This window comes from Triturus cristatus, chromosome 3_2 (genome assembly GCF_964204655.1).
Source record: "Triturus cristatus chromosome 3_2, aTriCri1.1, whole genome shotgun sequence".
NCBI classification, from domain to species: Eukaryota; Metazoa; Chordata; class Amphibia; order Caudata; family Salamandridae; genus Triturus; species Triturus cristatus.
Genome location: NC_140584.1, coordinates 1,053,607,551 through 1,053,632,692, shown reverse-complemented (window position 1 = coordinate 1,053,632,692; position 25,142 = coordinate 1,053,607,551). Strand labels below are relative to the sequence as shown.

The window sequence follows — 25,142 nt, the reverse complement described above, 5'->3', positions numbered from 1 at the left end:
GAATTCATGTTTGGGGCGGGGGGAGGAAATGCCAAAGATACGGCACACCTTAAGTTGAGAACCAGCTGTTTGAATGGGTCGGGAGGAGTTTATGAAGTCTTTTTTTTTTTCTTTCTTCTATCTAAGGGGTTGGAATGTGACTACAGAGCAGAGTTCACATGGAGCTAATTTATGAATAAACAAATTTTTTACAAAAAAAAATTCTTTTTTTAACCATTTCTGTCCAAGCTATAATTATCAGGAAAATGCAAAATAAGCATTTAGTATGCCTGAGGAGAATTGCTTCAGTGGGCAAGGAAGCAAAGAATAGGACAATGACATCCGTCCAGTATGGAGTGTGCTCGCTCCTGATTGGTAGATCTCATGAACACTGCAACATTGTGCCCTTTGTTACATGGGATAAGCAGTTTTTCATCTTTTCCTAAAAATAGTTTTGTTCTTTTATTACCCCTTGTGTTTTTCCTTGAGTTTGTGATTTGGCATTACAGTACTAATGCGTGTTTATTTAGGTGTAACAACTTGACTGTGTAAATTTGACAGTGTTCTGTGAATTCTCTATAACCTGCACTGGCCGGGGAAATTCTGCCCTTAGACTGTTTGTATCAGAAGCTCTGGCTTAATGGACCAATTTTTTGTCTTTCAAATGGTCTTACATGACCTCATACTTACTCGTCTCCATCTAGTCGGAGTCTACAGCAAGGCCCTTCTGAATCTCATTTTATCTAGAAAAATTAGCTGTTTTCAGAATTTGTTTTACTTTTCTGGTTCTCCTCATCTTCTTTTTTGGATTTCCTCCTGTCCCAAGGGGATCACACTCAAATTCTTAGCCAGAATGATGATAAATCTGCACTGCTCACAAGAAATTTTCAAAACTGCCTCAGAGAAGTGGGTTCATGAATGAGACATAACTAAGTAAAAGTCAACTCTGACAAAACATATGTACATGATGCAGCCATCCGGCTTCATGGTCTAGTAGCTGATGACCGTCAGAATTTGGGACTACTATCGTGCCAGTCTCTTCAGTGCGCACCTTTGATCTATCATCCTTTTTCTGTTCAATTAAAAAAAATATCTTCCTCTTGATTTCTAGACGCCTGCCTTTTTACATAGAATCACTCCTTTTCTTCCTTTTTCTTTTTCGTTGCACATTTGCTCAGGTAATAGTTACTAACCAATGTGACTACTTCCCTGTTTCTTAGTCTTCCTAAATACTTGAAGTCTCATCTTCAGAGAATTCAACATGCTTAAGTTTGCCTCGTATTCAATCGTCCTTGCTATTCTCACATTTCAGATTTTATGATCACGCCTCCTTGTCTACCCGTTTTCAAACGTGTCATCTTCGAATCGCTCTGTTTTGTCCATTGAACATTTAACAAAAATGTCTCCTCCTATCCGCAATCTAAATTCTGTCATTACAAACCTCTCACCAATTGGTGGTCGCTCCTTCTCACGCCAGGCCACTAATAAATAACTCTCTCCTGTTAGGCATACAACTTGTAGAGGAAGATCTGTCACTCCGCAGAGCTCTTAAAGCCTGGCTCTGTCCCTCTTCTTAATTCTTACTATGGACTCAGAATTGGTTAGACTGTTCTAGAAATCCAACACAGTGTAACAATACAGCCTCTATAGATTTTGCTGCTTTGTCATCACATAATCATCTTTTTACAGACTGCTTGCTATTTTAATGCCTAAGGTTGATTACTTACTTTTCATAACGAAATTAGTTTCTTTTGTGGGGGTTTACAATGGCTTTACAAAAAAATATTGTGGCATCCTTCTGTAATCAACCTATGGTTTGAATCTCAAGCATTTCTGCTGAGTCAAATGCTTATGAGATTTCTTATCTTCAATCAGATTTCAGCTATAACTATGTGTCATATTTTGTTCATCTCTACTCAATTAGAGCAGAATTAGTTGAATTTTCACTTCATTTTCATCAAAAGAAGATATTATTCTGTTATTATGCATGAATCTGGCTTCTTGCTCTGTCTATTGCACATATTTGCTCTGAAGACTTTAATTAATGGCCATTTAGCTTCTGCCTATGCCAATAATGATTCTTTTAATTTGCAATGATTTTTACATTGGACTTTGATTCCTGTTATTGGCCCTCCATGTCTTGCGACCTCGTTCTAAGTTTCACCCTATGTTTATACACGTAGCACATATGGTGGGTTTTGTACAACATGCACTTAGTTCTAGGTTTTTGCACCATTTCCTCGAGTTCTTAACTGTAGGAAACTGTAAATGTGAAATGGTGTAACGGAGAGGAAGCCCATGTGGAAATGTAGTGTCAAAGACCATTGAGCCCATTATTTCCCACTGCACGGTGCATAACTTGGAATTGGGCACAAAAATGTATGTCTGGCATGATACCCTGCGCAATGGTATTTGCCAGATGATTTTTGCACCTGATTTTGCACTCCTAATGAAGCAACTAATTTTGCTTTGCTGAGGCAGATTTGGACTTTGGCGTCTTTAAACAAAATTACAAGAATTTGGACTGTGGTTGATCATCATCACAAGACTGGTGATGAATAGAGAACTTGGGGGTTCATTCTAAGGCTGTTTGTAATCTGCCTGATGTACTACCTCACTGAACTACCAATAGCAAGAGCACTGGTTATTCTTGAGACAAGATGGGAGTTAAACGCCTTTGATTACATTGAGCAATGTAGCTTGAGATATCTGACCCTGTTAGGGGGCAGTAGTGGCCTCCAGCATCCACTCACTGTAGCTAAAAGGAATGGTGGTTGAGCCAGTGATTGGAGTTTGTAATGCAGGTTTGATGCTACATTTTATTTTGATGCACGATGATACTGGTGAGCGACCGCCATTGAAATGTAACTCCAAAGTGCTCTGGAAGTTTGGCCAGCAGGAGTGACATGGACTCTTGTATAAGCCAGCCGAGCTTCATATTCTATGTGCATTCTGTAATTTATGGATGTTTATTTTTGGCTATGCCGAGGTATAAGATACTACATAACTGATAAGGAGGTGCCTTTAAAACCACTGACGATACAGTGGGAAATAGCTAGGTACCATTTCAATATATTTTGTTTTTAGTTGTGATTAATGCCTATATGGGCTGTACAGATGGAAATTGAATCATCCTGATAGACGAACAGATTTTTTACTTTGCGCAGCATCACACCTTGATGAAAAATGTGGATATACCAATCTGAAATGGAAGACTTTAGTTAGCTGTTCTTGCAATTTAAAGAAGGAAGCAATTTAGTCTCATGAAAGAAACGCTTGATTTCTGATTGATGCATCCCTGTTATTATGTTGAAAGGGGCACCCAAAGTTTTACGTAATCATTGAACTCATGCAGTGGAAGCCTTCTGAGATCCCACTCGTTAAGTGAGTGAGGAAAGAGGTGATTGTCTGAACTAGATTATTTGGGACCGGTCAGCAAGGAGTGAAAACCAGACAAGGCACCTCTGTTACATATTCGTGACAGTGGTGCAAGGTGGGATGGTTAATTTAGCGAAGTGTCAGAATTTACAAAGGATCAGCGTGATCAAATTGGCTTTGATCTGCAGCCTCTATTGGTTTTGTTAGTCTGTGTCGTATTGCAGGAGCATCAGGTGCGCTTATTTTGTTACAAAAACTATGCTGGTCAATGTGTTTCTATTTGTCTAGTGGCAACAATTTCGACAGTTTGTTGACTTCCTGTAAACTAATCAAATGGTAAAGGATGCAGGGGTTGGTAGAGGTGTTAGTAAATAAGGGTGTAATAATGGCCTTCTCAAATGGAATTAAAACCAACACCTTCCAGAAGGGACATGTTGGTAAAGATCCTAACGATAGAGGCAAAAGGAGATGGCATCTGCAGTAGCATCTAATCTGGAGCAGCTTTTAAAGCTGAGTCAATGGGTCTTTACAGATCGTAGGAGTGCCTAGGCCACCCTTAAGCCCAGGACATTTCCCTGGTCGAACTAACCCAAAGAAGCGGATTCGGGGGCGGCTGGCTTGGAGTGCACCTGCTTTGAATGGACCAGATGCTGTTCCTTGGAATGACTGCTTTTGTCCTGAGGTTTGAGGTTAGCTTTTGAGCTAAGCACTTGGGAAAGAGATCCTAGCTGCCAGATGGAGGAATTAGCAAAACACTCAAGAAGAAAATATTTGCATTCGCCATCTGCATTTTGAAAGACATGGTTACCAACACATATAAAGTGTTTGCGTTTTGAAATTCGAATAACGTTATACATCTTTTTTTTCTTTTGAATTTTCAAAAATGACGACTCTTGGTGTTTCTGTTAAATAATCAGTTCTGTCCCTAACTTAATTGTGGCTTTTTCTTAACCCAGAGAAGTTTTTCTAATTGCAGCACACACATTTTAATGATACCTTCGTGAATACGGCCTCCGTATGTTTGGTCTTTGTAATTAAGTTGTCACATTTGTCTGTCGATGATTGTTGCTTGGTTTAAAGGAAAACATTTTGATTCCTTGGAATGTCTTTCTCTCCCAAATCCAAACGTGTAATGTCCAATCATTATGTCGTTATTTTCTCTGTTTTTCTTTCCCTTTCTTTTTCTTTTCTTGCCCATTGCTGCTTCTGCATTTATTTCAGTTTGTCAAGAGAAAACTCTTAAACCTGGACAGATTGGGTGGGAGCGAAATGCTGATAACCTCCTAAGGGACTTGAAGGAGATTTTCACTCCCCCGTGGGATCTGACATCTCCCACCGAAGGTAATGCAGCACAGCATGGACTGTCTCCTTGTTGTAGCTAGAATATTTAATGTTGTTGTCTTACGAGTGCTCAAACCCAAACGGTAGGTGGGTTTAAATATGCAATACAGGGTAGGTACAGAGAAAGCAAACTATTTTAGGAGCTTCCTGCAGATTAGTAAGTTTGACTCTAAAGGGAGAAGTACTTTTTAGGTCTCGCCTGAGCCAGCACTTTAGCGCTGCTCTGGCGAGAGCTATAGAAAGCGGGATTTGGAAGTGCAAACTAGTGCTTTTCAGGCCGCCAACTCCAGTGCATGTGCGCCGGGCGCGCGCACCAATTGATCACTTTCGCGCCGCTTTGATGTTCTCAGTGAGCCGTGCGGCCACTGAGAACATCAAAGTGGCCGCGAAAGTGCTCACCATATGCCAGTCTCCCCTGTGTTGCTTTAGCACTCACCCCCACCGTGGCTCACTTTCTCTTCCATGGCCGCGCGGCCAATACTTGTTCTCCTCTACTCCTGTTCTAACCTCACTTCCACCACACCTTTCTCATCCTTTATCTACTTCTCGCTCTTTCCCTCTGTTTTCTCTCCAGCTGTTTGTTCTCGCCCCTCGGCACTCACTCTCCTCCTCTACCAAACTTTCCCTCCTCTGGGCACGCTCCCTCCCTTCTACCTCTAAAAATTTCCTGCCTTCTTTCTCAACTTCCCACTTACTCCTCACACCACCCCGCGTCCTCTCCGTTCTCTCTCCCCGTCCCCCTTTTCACTTTCTCCTCTGCTCTTACTCCCCTCCAATTCTTCCTCTACTCCTGCCCCTCCCAGGGACGTAACATAGACCCATGCAGCCCCGTGGCGCAGGAGGCTCAACACCCATTAATGCCAATAAATATCCATGAGATATGGGAGGCGCAGGCCCCCCATCTTACATGTGTTACAGCACTGCCTCCTCCTCTTTTTAACATCTCGCACTAATATGTCCTTGCACCTCGCTATGCTTCCTGTTTAGTCCCCAACTCACTCTCTCCTTTAATTCCCTTTTCCACTCTCTCATTTCCCCCAGCCACCATCCTTCCCTCTCGTTGTTCTGTTCTAGCTCACCTCCTTCCCTCTCTCCCTCTACTAGCCATTCATTCCCTCTATCTTGTTGTTCTGCTCTCTAGTCCTCACTTTATTCTCATCCTCTTCTATCACACTCCTCTTTCCTCGCCCTCTTCAGCATTATCTCCCATTCTGCTCTTCTTTCGAGTTCTCATTGCTGTCTTCCTCCTTCTCCCTAACTCGCTATGTTGTAGCTATTATCAGCTCTATGATTGATCCATTGACCATCTAATTTGCGTTAGTGTGTTATCCACATGACCGTTGTCTCACTGCAGTTCTTTAAGCGCTCTCATACCTTATGATGTTCGTCACTGTATAAAGCTGTTAAATAATTAATATTTAATTATCCGATATACAATTTTAGCTTGTTCACCTTCATGTCTGAGCTACGGGCTCACATATTATTTGCCGGGAACCTTCACTGCGGCTGAGAGATGGTCCAGTTATTCGTCCTGGTTTTTACTGAAAGTAAATAAAAGCAACATTCTTTGGAGGTAGCCTTTTGATTGCTATTTGTTCACTTCAGACCAAGAATGCACTGAATGCAGATGCTACTAACCGCCATTCCGCTACAGAACGTCCGTTAGACCACTGCACTGGACTCCCACACTCATTCATTCAGATTGAAAACCAGCATTGGCATAGCCAATAGGTCTCGCCTTTGGGACCTTATAAGTGTTTAGACATGCAACACTTGATGTTGTTGCACCAAGGATATTGTGCTGGATAACTAAACACTTATAAGGTCCCAAAGGCGAGACCTATTGGCTATGCCAATGCTTGTTATATATTACGAGCTGCAGCTGTGTATTTTTTTGAAATATAAATGTTTTGCATTTTCACTAGAAATGCACATGTGGTTGAAGTTTAACTACACATGGTATATCTATCTGTTCAGTTATTCTAGTGGTCTCAGTTGAAGGATTATTCTACTCCTGGTCAAGCCTTTGACACGCCTTAAAACCACTTTAGCAAAATAGTGGTAAAATGTGATATTTAAAATCATAATACATATTTTTGTTTAATACAAAGCTTTCAACCACCTTGTTAAATACCTCCTGGGCTTGCCCAGTCTCATTGTGCCTAGCTTCACTGCTTGACACGAGGCAGTGATGCTGCGTGTGTGCGCTGCGTGTGTGCGCTGCGTGTGTGCGCTGCGTGTGTGTGTTGTGTGTGTGTGTGTGCCCTGCTCAGTTTTGTCTAAGAACTTTCTTTTACGTTGTTTCCCGGTTCCGTCCTCCAAACCCTAGTGTCTGTTTTCACTCTAGATTTCCATTTGTCTCCCATTTTCATAATCCTTCACTCTCCTTGCTATTGATGGGGCACATGTTCACTTTTTTTTAAATCTCATATTAACCCTCTTATGTTTTGCTCCCTAAACTTCTCCCACTTTACCGCTGTTATGAAGTCCTACAGATATATAGTTATTTTTCCTTCTTCTCCCTAGCTCTCAATCTAAGACCTCAAATTTTGACCCTTGCGTCTGGTATTTTGCCATTTTGTCTCTTTCGGTTTCTCCCTCATTTATCTTAGTTCTGGAGTGTTTGAGCAGTACTTCAAATCTGCTCTATTTTTGCCTCTAATAAAGTGATAGTTGCCACCCTTCGCTTCTATAGTTTCTCGCTACCTCCCTTTGTTAACACCTTGAAAGAGTAAATGATTCTCAAATGTCTATTGCACTTTATACTAATATAATCACAGAAAAACAAAAGCGTTAAGGTTGGAATGTTTGAATTCATCTCAGCCACTGATAAAGACTTGGAGACATCTTCCAGCCAATGTGTTTTTGCCCTCGATGCCACTCTAGAACAAGATCGGTCATTTGCAAATCAAACTCCATTGCTGCAATAGGAACAGTCCAGCCTGAACTGCAAGGTCCCCTCTAAAGGAGAACACAAGCAACCCCTTCCCGGTTTCTGCCTTTTTAGGCTTCTTCTGTGATATGCACCTGGAGTCCAGTGGCACCCACGTCTTAGCATACGCATTACACTTATATAATCTTGCTAGTTTCATCAGTACCTCTGACTGGAACAATTAAACAAGCATTGGCATAGCCAATAGGTCTCGCTTTTGGGACCTTATAAGTATTTAGTTATGCAGCACAATATCCTTGGTGTAACAACATTAACTGTTGCATGGTTAAACACTTATATGGCCCCAAAGGCGAGACCTATTGGCTATGCCAATGCTTGTTTCCTCCGCGTCTAAGCTAATAATGCTCTTAAAAACTGCCCAGTCGCATCTCAATGTTTGACTTGAATGAAAACGCAATTATGTTGAGTTAAGTGTAGGCCACAGCGGTGTGAGACGCAGAGCTGCGACCAAGTATAGATCGCATTGCAAATAAACAAAGAGTGGAAAACCCATAAAAGTCGGCTCTGTCTAATGTTGATGTCTAAGAGTACTAGTGAGCAACGAGGTGAAGTAAACCAACAGGAAATCTGCTAATATAACCTGAAACCTTAATCCAGCAATTCATTTAAATATGTCTCAGTTATGAACATAGTGGTGGTTCGCAGCTTGGTTTATCGTTGGAATGTGCATGCATCTGCTTTCACACGTGGCCTGGGCAGTGTATTTTCACACGCAGGTAACTTAACCTCTTGAAAAGAAATGGAATTTGTAGTGCTTCAATGAGTCATCCTCACAGGGCGAAGAGGAGCAATTTAGTCGCAAACTGACTCCAGGTCCATTGTTATGTTGCTGCGGACGCTCAGGGGCACAGCATTGTCATCACTTTTACTTCACTGAGGCAGTTATGGCTGCGCGGGCACGGCTGAGAAATGGAGGGGTTGCTGGTCGAAATAACACGCGAGTGGTGAAGCGATGCTGAATAAGTCAAGCCTGGGAGTTGTGAGCGCGCGCGCGCTAAACCAAAATAAATTAAACACACAAGTGATGACACGATCTTCTGGTGGGAGAGGGAATTGAAGCGCAAGCAAGCAAGGTGGAGAGAGGCACGCAAGGCTTAATGAGCCTTGACAGAAACCCCCATTGCGGCTGCGCGTGTGAACGCAAGCTTGAGGCCAGCAAAAGCCTCTGGTAGCACTTTCAAAAGCCACTCACTAAATTTCTCGCAGAGCAGCGCATGCGCTGGCTCAGCGAGACCTAATAATGGCTAGCCTTTTACAGATTCTACCTTTTTGGAGACCAACTCTGAACTTACATGGTATCTATTTCTACATGTTTCTCGTCGTTTGGGTATTGTATGTCCACTATCCATATGCTTAGCTCTCCTGCAGTCTGGATATGGCCATCAAGGTATTACTATAAGCAGTTTTTGCATAGGATTGGTATGCACCCCAAACTAAGATGAATAGCAAAATCCAACATTCGCTTTAAACAAATGTAATAGACACTAAATGTGTTAATGCTTCATGCTTTTGACACATTTCGTCAGGTAGGTACAAGATTATTCTTTTTAAAGTGCCCTCGCTCTTGGCTTGATGGTTTCAATGGGAATTATGTCACATGAAACCCTGCATTAACGTGGTTCTTCATAGCAACGTTCCCTATGAGATAGGCCCTATGGATATTCTCTTCTTTGGTGGTCACCTGAAAAGAACTTAATTCAGGTCTTCTGAATCTGATGTTGCATGGACAGTGTATTTTTTGGTCAATGGTTGTGAGTAAACAATGATGTCCACTGTATATTTTCAACAGAGAATTATTCATAAACCTAATTAATTTAGAGTGTAAGGTATTTCCTCATCTTGAAACCATTACTTCTCTCCCTTAGTGAAAAGAGGATCTTTGTACCATTTAAAGTACGTCAGCTGTTTTCAATAAAATTGATGGGTCTCTAACTTATGCAGTGGGATAGCTTGCCTTTCAGTAAGTTTTACATGGGAAGAAGACCTGTCCCTGGAGTGTGCAGCCCTTCTGCTTCGATGGGATAAATCATTCTGAAGGCAGTGTCTGTACCCAACTCCATAACTTGTTTTAGTAAAGCCCATTGCTAGATGATTTTGATAGCCAAACAGATTTGGGTTCATCTTTGTGCCGGGCATAGGTAAAGTAAAACTGTCATTTAAAGATGTTGGAAATACTTTCCACCATAGAGCACCTCTGTCCTCATCCTTCACCCCCCTTGTTTCTTCGATACTCTATAGAGTATACTATACTCCTGTGTATACCAGTTTGTACTGCTCTCTCCTTTGTAGCTAGCATTATTATATTCGTCCACATATTTGCTTAAAAGGAGGTATAATTTCTAAATACCCTCTTCTATACCCTGCCCAAATCTTTAAGACTTGGTTCTTGTTATTTTGACCTTTGAATATTTTGGTTTATCCTTGAAGAAAATCTACCTTCAAATGGATATTTTGCTTGTGGATTCCTCACCTTTAGAATATCCCCAGGTGCCAGACTAGATCCAGGATAATCTTCCAGCAATTCTCCTGCGAGCTAGTAGGTGTGCGTTGTAGGAGAGTAGGATCTGCTTCACATGGGTACCCCCACTTTTTGCTTTGCTGGTGTTTCACTGTTTTTCGACCTTAGTCTGGCTGTGGCCCTGCTAATCAGGACCACAGCCTAGCTGCTTCCTCTCTAAAATGGTTTGCATGTACATATCTAATTGGATTCTGGAGTGCCTTATAAGCCCCTAGTATATGGTATACTATGTACCTAGGGCATAGGTACCTCAGAGGCCTACCAGGGGCTGAAGCATGTATTATGCCACCCAAGGAAGCACTCCAAAATGGCACCACAGGTCTGCTACTGCAGCCTGGGTAAGGATGTGCTTGCACCCCTTACAGTGGTATAGGCTACCTATATCCACATATATATACAGACACATATAAACCTATAAGTCGCTCCTATGGCAGGCCTTGACAATCCTGAGCCCCTCTGCAGCTTTCAGAAATATTTCCTTATGGCTGTTCTGTGATACAGCCATACCATATACTCTTAAGTTCATTACAACCTCGCAGTAAATGCTAACTTTGGAATGGCTGCATCAAAACATGTTGTGTTTGGTGTCAAACGCTTTAGAATACTACCCTCCCCCCCCCCCCCCGTTCTGGCGGCGGGGGTAGCATTCCAGCCTTTCAGAGGGAGTGACATGTTCAAACTGGTCTAACCCGGTAGGACTTTCCTGAGCCCTGGCATCACAAAATGGATGCCTCTACCACAGACACGGGTCTGGCCTCCTGCTGCTGACCGAAACTTCGGCAGGGGAGGCCTGGACAATAGGTTTCCTGTCGAGGGGCAGTGTGACCACCTTCCCAGACAGGCAGATGTGTATTGGGGCTGGAGGGGAGCACTCTCTGGTGCTTTGAAGTCCTGCACTGGGGGCACACTTGGTGTCCCTGTGCATAGTCCAGTTCAAACCAGTTGCAGGGGCTACCTGCCCCTGCTCTGGCATGAAACTGCACAAACGAAATGGGTGTAACCACCCCTCTTTCCCAACCCTCCCCAAGGTGGGTCCCTAGAGTATGTCCAACCCCCAAACTTAGTATAAGTATGGGAACCCAGTCCTTGCGACTTTAGATTACCCTGGACGAAACTCTGCAACATATATCCTGGACCTTCGACGTTCTATCCTGACTAGAAGACTGAAGAAATCTCCCTTGGGGTCAAAGAGTAACTCCCCTGCTTGGCAGGCACCAAAGAAGCAACTGACCGGTCTGCATCGCTGAAGCTCCCGCCGGACGCCGAAGTCTTTGCATCAGCAGAGGTGGATTTCCAGACTTCCCTGAGGCTACCCTGAGTCCACAGCAAAGCTGAGGCCCGTGGCTATCGTGGGTGACGTGGAACCATGACCCCTGGACACCGTGAACGTTTGCAGCAACAGTATCTTCCTGGTCCTCCCCGAAGTTGTGCTTTGGGCTCCGAGTAGCCCCAGCCTTGAGCATCTCCTGCACCGAAGATTGCTGGCCTCCACTCCACGACTGACCCGTGGGCCAGTTTCAAGGGCGACCGCTCTAGGCTCCTTCGCAATCACTAGCCCGTTGGCTAGCAGGTTCCCACAAAGGCAACTCCTCTTCTAATTGGGCTTTCCTGGTTGCTCCAGACGTGCCCTGACTTACCCTTGCTGGGTGAGTCCCTCAAACCTTGCTGCTCTGCACCGCAGTCCTTTCTCTGACTTCCAGTGACTTGCCGTTGCCAAGGCTTGCTGGGTCCATTCTGGTCGCCGACACCGCAGCACTCGACAGACTTCGTGGGACAGCCCGAGTCCAGCTCGTGGACTTTGTCGACGCCTCCTGGACCTCGTGGCTGAAGAGTCAAGACACCCATCAACTTACCTGAAGCACCCGACATCTGTGGGCATTGGTCCATCGTGCCCTCGGTCACTGGCAAGTGACCCAGACTCTGTCCCCTCTGCTTTCAGGTTCCTTACATCGTAGATCCAGGCTTGGATCTCTTCGGACACTTCTCTTCACGGCAGCAGCAGTTCTTTGCAGGCTTCCATTGCAATCGACTACACGACCAGACACCAAAAGACACCTATGCACCCGGCTTCCCTGGGTGAGGTAACTCAAGTACCCTGGTGCTCCCGTGGGTGCTAGCCCGAGAACTTCTCAAGTCCAAAAGGGTTTGGTCCTGACTCGATTCGAAGTGTCCCTAATCTTTAAATTTCCAACCGCGACATTGCCCATAGAAGCTAACGGGAACCCACGTTGTGTTTACACACTGCACACGGCCCCCGTAGGTCCCCTGTGTCACTACCTTGGGTGGTTCCTTGGGATCCCAACGATTCTACAGGCTCTAGGCCTTGTATCTAGTTCAGTCGTGGTTCTTGTACCACTTTTTTGGTATATGGTTTGGTACGCCCCTAGGGCCCAAACGTGTATTTGTGCTATTACTGTTGATTGCTAACTTGGAAATTAAGTACTTTGAACTCCAGTCTCATAAAGAGACTAGAGGGGTGTGTTTTATCCTAAATACATATATTTTGAATATATACCTGGTGTGGATGTCCTTTCATTTGATCATTCAAGAGATTATAGACTGGTAAAACAAGCTGCTTTACATTCCTTCAAGACTTAGCCTGAAGGCTGCTCTCCATAGCTACCACTAGGATAGCTTTCAATAAAGGTTGTCTTTAACCAATTCACCATAAGGGGTTTTTTGGACCGATACAAGGTACCCACTAGAACTAGTGGACAACATATATCAGGCCACCTTCTCACATGCGTCATATGGCTTTGCGGTTACTCCATACCTCCTCAGAAATGAGGGAGTAGAGCCACATTTAAGTGGCACACCATAGTTCCTTTCTTTTTGTTCTCTTTAATGCAGACCTGGAGCACCAATTTCAACATGTCAGTCTTCCGAAGACTCCCAAAGAATTTTTACAGTATGCTAGGGTACTGTCTCCACTGACAACAAGAATTGAGCTGTGCTGAGACTGCAGGAAAAAGATGCTGGTTATGGTCCTTTACTAGTTTTGCCAGGGATACTTGGAACTCATGCTATGCCTCAATGTAATGTGACAAGTGTGCCCTCATGCTCCCTAGGTAATTCGGGACCGGGAGATTAACCTCTGAGTCAATGAACAGAAGAATAGGTTATGAACAAAATTAGGGTCCCACTCCCATTCCAGGTTGTGGGCCTGATCTCGGTTACAATGTCGCTTCTGCAAATAGTACACTTGCCACTTGAAGTCTTCTGGTGAGTCAAAGTCTTGGCACAATTGTAAGATGGACACTTGAAGTGTATCGAGTAGGCACAAGGATAATGTCTCCTAGGTCAAGACTGATCCTGCAATTGGTCCCAGTGCACCCCGAGTTTCCCAGGCCATCATTGACTCTACAACAAATCAGTTCAAGGTAATGTTTATTTAGACCATTGGTCCTTAAACACAAAAATAAAGGAAACATCTCCTTCTTTCCATAATACAATATAATTATTTACACACAATAAAAATAATCAATACTATAGTAAATAATTATTTCCTTTCCTAATCTATCCTGTTATCCTAAAATGAATCTCATAAAATCCCGGTTTATATACATTAAAAACTTTTTTAACCTCCAACCAAAATCTCCCCAGTGCGCTTGCAATATCTAAATAGATCATTTCCGTTAACAATTTTGCTGCCTGTGCACGGTTCTTTTCACCATATTTTATAAATAGTGGTCGTAAAAACATTTTCTGTGTATCAAGCACCTTAAGACAATCTAACAGTAAGTGTAAAATATTGCATCTCGTACCTAAACTGAAGGTGCAATTTCCTTCAGGATCCATCATAGCCTCTTTTTATCCCGTTTATTCATATAACAAGGATTAATTCCTATTCGTAATCTTAAAATTTCCCTCATCAGATAATGGTTAGGTAGTATATCTATATACTGGAACTGTTGGTTAGACTTCCAAGAATTGTTTTTTTTTTTTTTTAAAACACTGATTTCCTCCCTTCCAGATACATGCAATCCTGGTCTTGTGACCTTTCCAGGCCCAACTCCCTCAGTTCACATCTTGCGACATCAGTTTGCAAGTACTGCAGGTTCAGTTTCACTCCTAGTTCCCTGCATACTGTCTCCAGCATTTTCTTAAGCCTAATTGCCCATTTCAGTTCACTCTGCAAAATTTCCCTTTTGCACCTGTCTGCTATTTTTTGCTCTTCCCCATTTCCCAGGCGTTGCCAAAATCTTACAACAAGTAGTCGCCTTTGAAGGGCCATGCTGCCGATTGTTTTTTTTGTGTGTTACCAGCTCCTACTGGCGTGCCTTTGTTCCCTTGGGAGCTGCAGGGGTCTCCATTCGGACATCTTTCTGTGGGCCTTCCCCGACATTGTCTACCCCCTCTGGCCCTCTACCGTGCCCATAGAAACTCCATTACTGACTTCTACTCTGGTGAGAAAGACCATGCTGGTTCCTTCTATACTGGCACCAGTCGACGGTCCAGTCCTAATACAATTCTCTGACCCTGAACTGACATCTGCCTGCTCCAGGGCCATGTTTCTCTATTAAATCATAAATGCGCAACCAGTGGTTATACCACCGGATTCCAATCCTAGACATCTGCCTCGGCGCAGGTATTATCAGAGGATTCACACTCATTTTGGCTCAGTTTTCGAACCAAGCAGTGAAAAACAATGCGTCTCAGGGCACTCATGATGGTGTGGAAAGAAAATACTATAAATTCAGTGGGCCACTATTGAGACCTAAACGGATCTATTAAATAAGATTTTTTGAGGTGGTCAGCTTTTCCATAGCCTTTATTGCTGTTTAATGAATCCCTAACTGATTGCCTTCTGACTACATGTCCAAGCCATGCTCATGCATTCCAATCAGTCGACATCCGGTTAACCTGGCTAAGCATCCTACATTGGAGAGCCTGACTGTTCAAATAAGATCAGGCCAAACTCATTTCCAACCAATCCTTCATACAGAAAATCAAAAAGACTTGATACTTTCGGAAAGGGAATGTTTTCTGCGTCTAGTATAGCCCTTACGTCTATCAATGCAGTTTGTCTCTTGAGAAGTTCCAGTCACGTATCATGGCATGTGGCCAGCGACATTTCAAATCCCCATTATTAACCATTACAAGTATAACAGATCGTCCTCAGGAGATACTATAAAGTAACATTTGTAATTATTCATGCAATGAATACTCCTTTATCCTTACTTTGCTCACATTGTATTAAAGTTATCTAACATTTGTCTAATGAACAGAAGCTCCACAACATTCATACCCAGTTTGTTGAAGCAGATTGGGACAAGTTTACTTTGCCTCCCTCAATGTGTCAGTTCTGTAGTGTCTGGTATGGGGGGGGCTGTTATCTGGTCTCCGCTGGTGTATCGCGAGGAGAGAGTATCTTGCTGCACCGTCATCTTATCATACTATGTTCTCTGCCAGCTCATGTCTAAGTGCACTTCTCGGTAACTTCTTGTTATCATGTTGCACACTGCAATGTGATGTAATTGGGGTTGCTTAAAAGTTTTACCTTTGTGCATCTAAGTGAGTGTATTGTCTGTTTTGGCTGCACCACCAATAACATTTTCTCACAGGTACTTTGCCCTGTAGCTCCACTCCAGTCGTATTCTGTAGCACCATTCTCTCAGCTCTGCTCCATTTCTGGACATCCACTAGCCAACTTTTAATGCTTGCGGGATATCAAGTCTTCCATAACATTACTAAAGCTGTTTTACTAGTATAAGGCCCAGATCTAGCAATCAAATTGTATGTTTGTGTTTTTCTGGGCATGGCATTAGATCCAGTAAGCATTTCTTGATGTCTAATGGGAGCAGGCTATTCGTCAGTTCCTGTAGTGTCACCATAATTTGTGTCAAGAAATGTGCTAGTACTATGCACAACTATACTATGTGCAGGAAGTGTGCTTCCCGTGTCTGGCAATGTGGTCAAGTTTCTGACTGACTTGTGTCAATTTTTGCTAACCGAATCTGTGTCAAATATGTGTGGTGAAGATAATTGAATTGGGTGCATTTAAAGCTTGAGTTCCTAATGACTGTTTTTTTTGTAACGGAGGATCTTCTCACTGTCGGTGTCCATTCTATCCTTACTTAGTGCCCTGTTCCTCTACATTTTAAGGGCTGCCAAGCTGGTAGCCAGCGCTCCTGAGATAGCCCCATAGAGGAGAGTTAATGCATATCTTTCTGTCCCATGCGAGAGTACTGAATGTAGGAGGCACAAACCATAGTGACAGTCTGGATGCAGCCAAGTATGTGGTCTTTGGTGGCCTGGGCACCATTGACTGCATCAGCAGAGATATTGGCACCAGTGTTGTGTTCAGAATCACAGGGCAAGTGATGCTATTCATGTTAGTTCCTCATTTCGAAGGAGGATGAAGGCATCCAGTCTGTTTTGGACCTCTGTCCACTGAACACTTTTCTGAGGAATGACTGGTTTCAAACGCTCACTGTGGCTCAGATCCTGTCAGCTCTGGTTTCGGGAGACTTGATGGCGTCTTTGGACTTACAGAAAATGTATTTCCTGATACTCACCCTAGATTCCCACAGGTGTTACCTGTGAATCAAGGTAGGCCAAGAATACTTTAGGTTTACCGTGCTCCTTTTCGGTCTTACCTCAGCCCCTCAGGTGTACACAAAAGTCATGGCTGTGGTAACTACCCATCTTCAGAGGTTGGGAGAATTCTTATTTGGGTAACTCAGTGAGTGGCCTACAGACGACAGTGAATTCCTGACATCGCTGGAGTTCACCATCCACAAACTCCACATGGAGAATTTCCTTCATTGAGACCGATCTGAACACAGTGGAATTTAAGGCCATTCCACCACCCGAGTCTGGAACATACAGGATATAATCAAATTGTTTCAGGATCAATCCTAGGTCTTGATAGAGAGGGCTTCAAGACGTCTTGGTCTCCCGACTCCGTGCATCCTCTTCCATATGCCTGGTGGCATATGTGAAGCCCGCAATGAAACCTCAGATCCCAGTGGGTCCGTTTTCAGGGCTGCTTCTCTGATTTTATTCAGAGCTTGAAGGAGACAGATAGAGATTTGCATTGGTGTTTGACGAGTGCCATCCTGACATATGGCAGGTTGCACTACCTCCCCCACCCAGAGTTCTGAGCTGTGCCAAGTGTATTGCTCCTGGGTTTGGAAGGACATCTGGGAGAGATGAAAGAGACCTCTGACAGAGAGCCAGCTCCATATCTGTCTTCTGGAGCATCAGTCAAACTGCCATGCCCTAAAAGCTTTTCTGACAACTAGGAAAGAGAGGATGGTGCAGTTCTTCACTGACAACATGACTGCCATGTGGTACTGCAACAAGTAGGGTAGAGTAGGGTCCCTGATCCTCTGCCTTGAAGCCCTTCGCCTCTGGAGGTGGGTGGACTGGCAGGGCATCTTCTGGTAGACAACCACATAGAAGGGTCCTTGAATGTCAGAGTTGATAAACTGAGCACACCTCATCTGGTGCACCATGAGTGACACCTCTATACTGAAGTGGTGCAGGACATCTTTGTTCATCCAGTGAAATTTGCCTTGGCTTAATCTGTTTACCATAATCAAGAACATGCAGTGTCAACAATTTTTCATAATGGCGTTTTCCTTAGAGGATGCTTTCTAGCTGGAATGGAACAAAGGATTCCTGCCTGTATGCATGTGTTTCCACCACTATTTCTCCGGACATGAATTCTAAGGAAGATGAGGACAGACCAGGCACAAGTCATCTTAATTGCCCTCGATGGGGCCAGGAGATCTTAGTACCTAAAACCATGATTGAGCATTATTCGTGAAATCAGGCCACAACTTTGGGAGGACCACTTTCTTAGCAACAAGGCAGGGTCCTGCATCTATACCTCAATGCATGGAGATTCAAAAACAACAATTGAATGTGTTTGACTTGCCAATCCAGGTGGTTGATGTTATCCATTAAGCCAGATGCCCTTCCACTGAATCAGTTCACCGTAGGACAAATTTCTTGCCTGGTGTGGTACCCAAAATATCAACTCTTTACAAGTCAAACTTTTGGATGTTCTCTTGTTTGTTCCTTTGTTAGCCCAGCAACATCTTGTAGTGATCTCAGTCAAATATTATTTGTTGGCCCTTTCTGCGTTTAACTGATCAACAGTCTTTGTTTAAGTCACTGTTGTAATGTTTTGTAAAAAGTTTAACTCGCATGTTTTCCCCAAAATATTTGTTATGGCCAATGGGACCTGAACTTGGGTCTTAGCGTTTCTCATGTATGCACGTCATTCGAACCAAAATACAGCTGCACTTTCAGACTCTTGACACTAAACTCAATTTTCCTATTAGCAATTACCTTGCACACAGCATGAGTGAACTTCAGGTCCTTTCAGGGCAACTGCCCTAAACCACTTTCTTTCTGGACAGATTGGTTCTGAGGACCCCTGGTGGCTTTCCAAACAAAGGTTGTCAATCATGTCCACATTGGCCAGTCGATTAATCTGCTCCACCTCACCCCGCGAAAAAGAAGGAGCAATTTAATTTCCTTGACCCTTGGAAAGCATTAAGCTTTTACATAGACTACACAAAAGACCACTGCCTGGATGATTAACTCTTTGTGGGATGCTTGGGTACAAAAGAAAGGCAAGTCAGAACATAGGAGGGCCTTTTCAGGGTGGGTAGGCCTCTGCATCAAAGTCTGCTACTCTCTGGCAAAGAGGCACCTGCCTGAAGACCTTTAAGCAGTTTCCATAAGGGCCAAGCCTGCTGGAATAGCATTGGCTCGATGGGTATCTGTTCTGGACATCTGCCGTGGTGATGACATAGGCGTCTGTGCATACATACACAAAACACTACTGCCTTGACAGTCTGGTTTGCTGAAGGTCGCTTCACCTGCTTGGTTCTGTACGACTTCTTGACCGGAGTCCACGCCCCAGATTCTCAAGGGAGGTACTGCTATGATATATGTTGTAAAGGTGGGGACTCTGGCATTGGAAGTATCAATCAGATGAACAAGTTGCTTATCTTTGATAACGCTCTTTCGGGTTAATACTATATCTAACCCCAGACACCTCACAGTCCTCCCACCTCCCCGTTCGGTGGAGTGCCTTTTTTACCATCTAAAAAGGTCCCAAGTTAGGAATCAGCACACTGTTTTAGACATTTTTTCTGCACTCATGGTTTGAGGTTGGAGGTGAAGACACATGAAACTGATGTCGGCACATGAGTGGAGTATTATGTGGTTCCACTCCTTTACTTCTGGGGCGGTATGAGGTAATCGCAGAGCAATATAGGGCCACCTAACTGCATCTGATCCAGTCTAGCGTCTATGGATATTCTAAAGATCAGAAATCTGTGGTAAGATAGAATATCCACCAGAAAGAGCATTACTGAAAATAGCGTGTTCTTGTGTGGTACTGGAAAAAATCTAGAAATAAGAAATGGGGGTAGTAATGGTTTAGTATCTCACCTCGAAGAAGACCTATGTTTACTGTGGGTACAGTATCAAAGGTAGTTATCTATAAGGTGGTGTTATCTACACCATACTACCCAAGGTGTGATTTACAAGAGGATCTGAGGATCCAGAATGTATACAGTTTACAATAGATGCAAACCAGAGCAATCGAAACAGTATCTTTGAAATAGTACAAAGCTCGAACAGTGAGGGCCTATTTATAACCAATGTTTATTTCATTATAGGCAAAAGATCATGTGCTCTTCTGTAAATTCTAATATCCCAAGTGTTTTTCTTCAGAAACAGTCAACATGTTTTTCGTCACACAGTGACTTTTTCAAGGCTTTAAATGATGTAGGTAAAAGGTCACGAATTCCAAGTCAGGGAATTCAAAAGGGATCCAATAGTTCCTGTGTAGAACCCGTAGATGTAGTAAATCCACATGGTGTATGATAACACCAAACATACATTGAGACGATGGTGAGGGGCGAGAAAGTGATGTGGAAACTTCTGGTCCTAGTTTAAAAGTATATGAAGGGTCACTACACAACCAAATTGTAATGTAGGAGTCCATGCATGGATGGAGTCCATAGTAAGATCCAATATGACTGTCAAAAATTATGTATGTGGCAACTGCATAGGGATAAATACCTCCTGTTTTTGCACTCTGCATTAGCTATGCATAACAATTCTATAATGGCCCTGGCTTCATTTAATGACCATTATTTTTGTATGTTAGCCTTCTTCGTGCATTTAAATGACACATTCTAGTCTTACCTTTCTTCGCTTGTACCTAGAGAACACTCCAGCAGTTTTTTTCAATGGATAACAAATGGTTTGTTCAGCTACTTGTGGTGTTTTCCGCCTCTCCAGCAGCTGCAGCTCTTATAGCATTTGAACTTTCTTTAATGTTTTGGGCTCACAAGACTATAGAGTTCATGGTCTTTACTGATATTAAACAGGTGATACGAAAGTAAGCCGTGGTATCTCTTAAATCATTCAATAGGATTAATGTTCTGACTCCTGTCAGATGAAGTACCATATGCCGGATTCCAGAACCCTTTTGGCCTAAGGTGTTATTTGACTTTTACTTCAATAAGTAGTTTGTCCAGCATAGTTTCAGAGGGACAAAAAGGCCCAATTTGGATACATGGCTGTTAGGAGGGTACCAGACATGTTATTGTGACCTCCTCACTTTGTGTAGCTGCGTTTTCTGCAGCTGAGAAACTTGTGGTAAAAGCCCCAGTTTCTTTTGGAATCATGACTCGCGTTATCAAGTGCTTCACTTTTTAGGTCACGGGTAGTTCTCACCAAACCAATATCTACAGTATTTTAGAGATGCATCCCTTACAAGCAGAGCGCTAATTGGATCAAATCGCGCACACTTCGTAAAGAGCATGGGTTAGTAATAAGTTCTGGTACCAAAGCTTAGTTTGTTCAGGTGTTTCATACATTGTAGCAAGGCTATCTGAGGACTTTTTTTTGCCTAGGTTGTTTGTTTTTGGGAAATGTCCTATGCGCTTGGAGGAGGAAGGACTATGGAACATAAAAATAAGAATGTTACCGTAGTAACTCCACTATTAGTAGTCTTTCATCTCTCAGCTCCACTGTCCCAATCCAGCCACCATCGGATAGATCGCTCAATTGTGGAAACCGAGTACAGGAACTTAGTTACTAAAGAAATCTGTGTGTGGAGCACTTGCTCGGTGCTTACTAGACCAAAGATTCTTAAAGAGCAAGAATGTACAATATGATGAAGGCTGGTTGGAAGAGATTACAACTAAGAGTATCGTAGTACCACCAACCTCTATTGTTTTTAACGGATCTAAATGCATGTCCATGTTTGTAAATCCTCAGATTTATCACCTTTGCCATTTTGCTCCCATTCAGTCTGGTTTTTAGGGACAGCCCTGATGTCGCCATTTTGCCACCACTTGTATTTTTAGACCATAGAACGGGCTTCTGGCATGAAGTGCCTTATGTCCTTGCAGTAACCAGGCACCTCTGCTGCTTGCCTAGCTGTTTGTACTAATAAAAATTGACAAAGCCAACGGGAATGATGGACGGAGTGTTGAACATTGCAAGCACTCACCCCCAGTCAACTGATCTGGGTTTAATCCATCACCGTTCTTTAGCCCACTCTGCCACCCCAGTTCAGACATGGCCATATGCAAATCAGTCTGACCCTGTGCCTCATGGGAACAGTCCAGCCCGAACTGCCAAGCCATGTCTTCCCTGGACCGGAAACAAGCTTCCTAAGACCGGTTTCTGGCATTTCAGCCGTCTTCAGCCAGGCTTGCTTGAATCCAGTGGCAAAGTGAGCAAGGACTCACGTCTGAGCATACCCTGCCAACTTATGGCGAACAAAGCAAAACCAAAGGGAATGATGGATGGAGTGTTGAACATTGCAAGCACTCACCCCCAGTCAACTCATCTGGGTTTAATCCATCACCGTTCTTTAGCCCACTCTGCCACCCCAGTTCGGACATGGCCATATGCAAATCAGTCTGACCCTGTGCCTCATGGGAACAGTCCAGCCCGAACTGCCAAGCCATGTCTTCCCTGGACCGGAAACAAGCTTCCTAGGACCGGTTTCTGGCATTTCAGCCGTCTTCAGCCAGGCTTGCTTGAATCCAGTGGCAAAGTGAGCAAGGGACTCACGTCTGAGCATACCCTGCCAACTTATGGCGAACAAAGCAAAACCAAAGGGAATGAAGGACGGAGTGTTGAACATTGCAAGCACTCACCCCCAGTCAACTGATCTGGGTTTAATCCATCACCGTTCTTTAGCCCACTCTGCCACCCCAGTTCGGACATGGCCATATGCAAATCAGTCTGACCCTGTGCCTCATGGGAACAGTCCAGCCCGAACTGCCAAGCCATGTCTTCCCTGGACCGGAAACAAGCTTCCTAGGACCGGTTTCTCAGACGTGACTCACTCACTTTGCCACTGGATTCACCCAGTGCATGCGGTGCCACTATGAATTGGCACTTTTCAAACGACAAGCAGCCAGGGCGTAATGCCGTCCCCTGTGGTGCAGCCCGCGCCCGGCCCGTGGCCAGTGAATATCGGTGAGATGAGTGAGGCTAGGAGCCCTCATCAAATTCTGCAAGGGGAGGGACCGAGGGGCATCATTTTGCGATAGCCACTGACGACCGTATAATGGTGTGAAGCGTAGATAACGAAGTGAACGATCTGAAGCGCTTCACAAGTCCTGCACTTTTAAAGTGTCATCCTCTGCCGCCACGTGCCGAAGGATCCTGTGCTCACGCGCTCATAGGGGCTTATCTGAAACGTGCGTCTCTTCTTTGAAGGAACCACAGAGCAGCCTCCGATGCAATAGACGCAGACCTGTCTTATGCCCATTGCTACGGACACGTGCCGCCTTTCTCCTCCCATCAGGCCTTTCGCCAACAATTTAACTTTTCCTCATATTCTTGTTTATGGGCCCTCCTTCTCCCCTAGCCTGCCGTGACCCCTTCCTGTCCCCTCGGCATAGGGCCTATCTTTTTTCCACAGAGGAGGGCTTCGGAGAGGCAGCAGGGCCCTAAGAGAGAGATATGAGCCCCCTCTTGTCTATCTTTGTGGCGCAGCTTCCGCCTAGTTCACAATTATTCTTCGTCTGTTTGTAACTCCACCGTTTCCTGCTTCACACGTTGTGGAGTTTGACGAAAGGACCTGAAGCACGTACTACAAAATGTGGTCAACTATGGACTTGGGCTTCCATTCACGTTCCCTTGTCTTAAGCCCCGCTTCTCGACCAGAGACATAAATTAAAAGCAGTGTGAGAACACATCTGAGAATATTAACGGTGTGGAGAAGCGGGCATGCGAGCTCCATGTGCGGTGCTCTCAGCTTTGCAGTTAAAGTTAAACGTCTACATACTTCTTCCTGCATTTGACACCGTTCTTTCTCGTGCTGCTGCTTGCGCTGTGTTTCTGCTGCATCCCGTGTTACCAGCGCATCAATGTCGGGGCGTCCTTAGCTGTGTAGTACGGTGTGCTTTACAGATATGTGCTACCTAGCTTTAACTTCTTTGCAGTTGAAAACTCGGCACGCAGTGCAAGTGCAAGTGCATTATAAATTGGAATATCTGGACTTACACCCAAGGCTCCCATAGACGATTTATATCTGGCCATGATGTATAAAATGTTTATTTCATTGAGGACTTTCATCCTTGCTGGTAGGTCAGTTTCTAGAATCATCTGAGTGCTTGGGTGAAATGGATAACTGATTTCTCCCATTCACAGTACAGCTTGAATGCGGAGGGGACTATTGTTATCTGGAGAATTATTCATTAAATGGAGGTAACGTAACTCGGAGGGCGGGGGCATATTTTAGTTTATTCAGGTTACATATTTGCAGGCCGAGGGTGTGCCTGATGAAGCCACTGCTGTCAAAAGACAACTACAGGCCCTAAATTGTTTGACTATAAAAGGCTCACAACTGAGCGTCAATTTCTGCTGTAAGTTGGTGATGTGGTTGCAGCGTCAATGCTGCAAACCCTTCACCCTGCTGGCAGTTTTAAACCCGTGGCCCTAGAGAGGCCCACTGAATTGAAGATAAATACACCTTTTGTCTTTCTTTCTAAATGTCTCAATATCCTTGAACCCTGAACCACGGAGTACTTTTTCGCATTTTCCTAACTTTTTGTGAGCCTACATCTTGCTATGTTTGACCATGCCCCAATTTTTTTCTGACTATGAAGGGCCCCACTCATCCAAACTATCAAACTAGGGAGTCATGTGGTAAAAAACATGACCTCTCCTGCCATCAATGCACTGAGGACACCCACTTCTTTTTGAGTGTGTCCTCCATCTGAGATGTTGTGTTCTTGAGATGGTTCCTTGATGACATTGCTACCTGCATGGCACCATATTCTTTCAAACATAACCTTTCAGAGTCTGTATTTATTCTATCCCTATGGCCTTGTCGAAGATTGAATTCAGCAACAGTGCAAATAACTGTCCTGAGTCAATCCACCAGTACTGCAAGCCGCTTCATAGATACCCGATTTACGTCAGTCACGCAAAATCTCTGTTTTGAACTGGATTCAACTAGACCTGTAAATGGACATTTGTCTGGTTGTAGTATAAAAAGTTGTATACCATGCAAAGTTGTTTTGGGCATGATCCAAACCAAATAACATCAGAAGCTCAACTCAGTTCAATAAATGTCTTTCTTCTTTAGCCCTCCCCTCAAGCGTTGAGCCACAAACCAAACGTAGCCTTTTTTATGTTGAGTATTTACCATACTTATAGATCTCTTTGCCCTCTGAATGCCTGACATAATAAAGTCAAAAGTAAAATGTGGTTTGGGCGTGGCCAGCACATTCAAGATGGCAGACACGAGCTAGAGAAGCTCCCAACCCATGCCCCCTCATTCACCTCTGCCATATCTATTTCCATCTTAGCAGATAGTGTGTTCTTGAATAGTAAGAGAACATTCTTGCGGCTCTCGGACATTCTGGCAGCCAACGCCTACTCCTGAGACTGACGCTGGCCCTCTGGGCCTAACCTTGTGACTGAAACTAGGGACTTGCTTTAATCCCCTGGTCCGGAGGCCTGCAATAA

General features: G+C 43.9%; 1 protein-coding gene across 4 annotated transcripts in view; it reads left to right on the top strand.

Annotated features, from left to right (window-relative positions):
- Window positions 1-25,142, top strand: part of RABGEF1 (RAB guanine nucleotide exchange factor 1) — a 324,189-nt gene that overhangs the window by 143,507 nt on the left and 155,540 nt on the right. For 2 of the 4 annotated variants that reach the window (XM_085649754.1, XM_085649755.1), the window contains one exon: window positions 4,579-4,698. The exons of the other annotated variants lie outside the window; for them this stretch is intronic. In XM_085649754.1, coding sequence (XP_085505880.1) covers window positions 4,579-4,698 — 120 coding nt within the window. The remainder of the gene's footprint in view (window positions 1-4,578; window positions 4,699-25,142) is intronic. 4 annotated transcript variants of the gene reach the window in all.